At 37.4% G+C, this 3786-nt stretch overlaps 1 protein-coding gene across 1 annotated transcript in view; it reads right to left on the bottom strand.

Annotated features, from left to right (window-relative positions):
- Positions 1 to 3294, bottom strand: part of XRCC5 (X-ray repair complementing defective repair in Chinese hamster cells 5 (double-strand-break rejoining)) — a gene marked incomplete at its 5' end in the record, with an annotated part of 34928 nt that extends 31634 nt beyond the window's left edge. The window contains one exon of the mRNA XM_010294375.1: positions 3182 to 3294. Coding sequence (XP_010292677.1) covers positions 3182 to 3294 — 113 coding nt within the window. The remainder of the gene's footprint in view (positions 1 to 3181) is intronic.
- Positions 3295 to 3786: the final 492 nt, after the last annotated feature.

Genomic DNA, 3786 nt, shown 5'->3' with positions numbered 1-3786 from the left:
CAGCAGGATATTCTCATACCTCCCTATTGATGGACAGAAATGAAGGACTCTGGTATTTGCAGCTGTTACCAGTCTGAATAATACTGCAGTAGTTAACAAAAGACCTAAACGTAACTGACACCACATCTGTGCCATTAAATTTTCCTAGCAAAGACATGTCAAAAAAGAGCTGAAAAAAGTCACATCCTTAATTCATAAAGCTAATTCAACAGCAACCTGGAGTATAGACAGCTGTGCTGGCAAAGCAGCACTTCTTTGCCAGAACTTATGCTGTTCATGAACATGGCTGACCCCCTAAAAAAAAAAATAATACAGGTTCACTAATGGGCATTGCTGGAATAGCTAGAGCTACAGAGGCTGGCTGTACACACCCAGAGAAACACTACAGTAGTGGAAAACCTGTCACAAAGACTGCACGCTACCATGAACACTGGTTAAAATGACCTTTCTTTGTTACAGAAAAATCTCTCCAAATTACACTGTCTTCAAACTAACCTGAACTTTCATTATTTAGCAAGTTGCCATAGTGCTGTTGAAGTCAGTGACAACTTGCACCAGAGCAGATCTGTTTAATGTATTACACCACAATTCTTCAACTTAGATTATTCTACCTGTGATTATTCTTCGCTGTTCTGTCTTTAAAAGCTCAGGAAATTTTATGTTCAGTATAGTATAAATATTTAGATGAGTACACCTTTTTTTTGTTTGGAAAAAAAAATGGTCCCTTTGTAATATTTCAAGGATTATTTCTTGATTTAGATGGTATTGCTTATAAATTAAAAATGAAAGTTTCAGCGGCCTCTGATCTTCTTTCCTGAGGGATGTGAATAACTCAGAAAAATAATATGAGGTGGTTCTATTCCTTCTTAAATTATGTATTTGGAGCTGTTCCAATTTCTCTAGTTAATAATAATTTATCTTTTCTGCAAAGTTTTTAGAAGAAACAATTTAATACAAAACATACATTTTAATAGTGTCAGTATTATGATTCCAAACAATAAAATTCAGGAGCCAAAATGTAAGGAAAGCATGGGTCTTGAAAATTCCAGTTGTACTTAGAAACTTCCTGATATCATTATCTATACAGTGTAATTTTAATCCTGCAATCACACATGAATAATTTTATTCCACTGAAGCCTATGCAACTACTATTGGGCATAATTATTCACAATCCTAGTTACAGGACCAGAGCACACTTTATTTAAGATTCAATTCCTCTTTGTTATGAAATCCACAGACAAGAAAAGTACATCATAAAAATTATCAAAAGCAATAAATATTTTGTGCATTGGAAAAATATAAAATCAATTTGTTAACTCTTAGAGGCATATTTATGTGAATCAGAAGCATTCCTACAACTAATGGCATTCCTATAATTATTAACTATGAATTTGAAGGTATTACCACACTATCTGACCAATGATGGTCAAAAAAAAATTCCACGTGAAATAACAGCTCACTTACAGGAGCATGATGCTTCTCAACTGCTTTCCTTTTAGTTTCTGTTTTCAATAAAAGTCAGACTGCAAGTAAAAATAGGAGACCAGCCAGCCTCCAGCACAAGAAAATGCTGCACACGGTGAAATATGTCTTACAGAATTAAATGAAGACAGTAAGACTCAGCTGTAGGCTAAGAACGTGTGAAAAGATGCAGGAAATTGTCTCATTGAAACACTGGGTTCAGACACATTTCCCTTGTTAGACCCAGTTTCTGGTACAGGATTTGCAGTCCCTAACATCTCTCTCCCCCAGCCAATTTAGTGCATATAAGCTCAAGCATGGTACATTTCCTCAATCAATCACTTTTAGTACGCAAGTTCCCGTGTTACTTAACAACTTTAAGTTCTGAATGTCCTCAAGGAGCAACCAAGTTACAGTTCCCATTTACTGTGGCTTCTCATTTCAATAAATCAACATAACTTCCTGGCTTCTCAGTTAATAATATGCTTTGGACCACCGCACTGCAGTAGTCTGAGGGCATATCTAGCAACATGCAGGGACCTCTGGGCCACCTGTACTGTAAAGTAAAAATATGTTTAGTTACATCCATTTGGGAGCAAGTTCCCATAGATGCTTCCTATTTTATTAGCATATTTCCTTCCTGGTAAAGGTAACAATTCCTTAGCCTTTGTCAAGGGTTCTATTTTATTTAGGCAGCAAGACATTTCAAAGAGCAGGAGGGCTGGCAGCTTTCAGAACAGAATGTGCAGAGCTGCCCCATGATTTCCTTTCAGTTTTGAGTGGTGAAGGGGACCGGGTGCAGTGAACTCCAAGAAGAGTAAAGTTTCAGTCACCCTGTGCAATATCCCAGAGAAGAATGAGTGGGAGCAGCTTAGTATTTCTAGCAATTACTGGTGCCCACATCTCTGTATTTTCTCCTCACATGTCCTGCTTCAAGAATGGTTTGTTAAGCCTTTGCCTAAGCCTTTCCTAATGTTTAAGTCCTGGATTTTCTGCAGGAAATCACCTCGTGCTGGATAGCTTTTATTAATATACTTGCTCAAGGTAAGTTTCTTACAACTTCCAGGTAAAACAAATGGCAAAATTAATCCCCACAAGTACAGGTAAATGCATAAAGGCACCAAGCATCTCACTGAAATATGGACAGTTTTTAAATCATGTTATCTTCATCTAAGTTCTATGAAGTCTTAGCTACATTTAGTTTTTGTTATAGTAGAAGCAAGAAGCAAGTCACAGTTCACAAACTAATCCTTATGGAAACGAGAATGAATGCAGTCAGTTCTCAGGCTTTCTTCAAAATTTCTTTCATATTGAGGGAGAGGCATCTTCTGTTAAAAAGAACACACTAGTGGCTGGACAAAGCCCAAAAAGGCTTCTGTTGCAGATCTGGCAACACTGTTTAAGTTCATGAGATGAAATGAGACAATACCTCTGTCTCCACTTTGCAGCGATCTGAGTTCACTGGCTCTTGCTTCACTTGAGGGCCCACTTGCCACATTTTTGAGTTTCTCTCCTTCACACGACTACATACTGTTTACATGTACTAAAATCAGCAAATAAGTCACCCTGTATGACTCACGTGATTGCAGATGTCCCATCCCCAATACCACACCACAACTTCAGTGAATTTAAGCTGAAATCAATTGTCTGAACAACACAGTTGTTGCATGAATGTTGTATGTTGGTTTTAAGTTGAATGGGAAGAAGTTTAGTACTGTACCTGAGAGGATCTGCTGAATCCCAAAACAGAAAAACATTTTGCTTCTGTTTTGTATTTCATCTGCTCTTCATCTTCCTTTGAAAAAGGAACTATATCACTCCCATAGCGAAACCCTGGAGAACAAGAGAAGAGCATCTGGTACACATATGGGCCTACAATTCTAACACCGAAATTAGTTCTCTGAATATTTTAACAATGCATGCATGCCCCACAGCTACACTGCACACACACTCATAAAATTACTTTCCCTGTTAACAAAAAACCACACACTCCATAGACACATTTTGTACTTCACAAATAGCAGCTGCACTCCTTGTACATTGTTTAATGTAACAGTTACCCTCGTAGAGAGCAGGAAAGAAAATATGGGAACTGAACATCTTGCCCAACAAAGTTATGCTCACAGAATAGATTTAAGCAAATCAGAATAGATTTCAGCAAATAGATTGCAACACTCCCTGCAAACGTAATACAAAAAAACCCAAACATATCACAAATCATGGACAGGAAATGACACCAGAAGGGATTCAGAAAACATAGTTAAAACATAACTATGTTAACAGTGGACATGAGATACATTACAGAATCACAGAAACACTAGGTTG

This window comes from Phaethon lepturus, unplaced genomic scaffold, assembly GCF_000687285.1.
Source record: "Phaethon lepturus isolate BGI_N335 unplaced genomic scaffold, ASM68728v1 scaffold10219, whole genome shotgun sequence".
Lineage (NCBI taxonomy): Eukaryota > Metazoa > Chordata > Aves > Phaethontiformes > Phaethontidae > Phaethon > Phaethon lepturus.
Note: the sequence above shows the minus strand (reverse complement) of the source record. Positions and strands in the feature narration are given on the sequence as shown.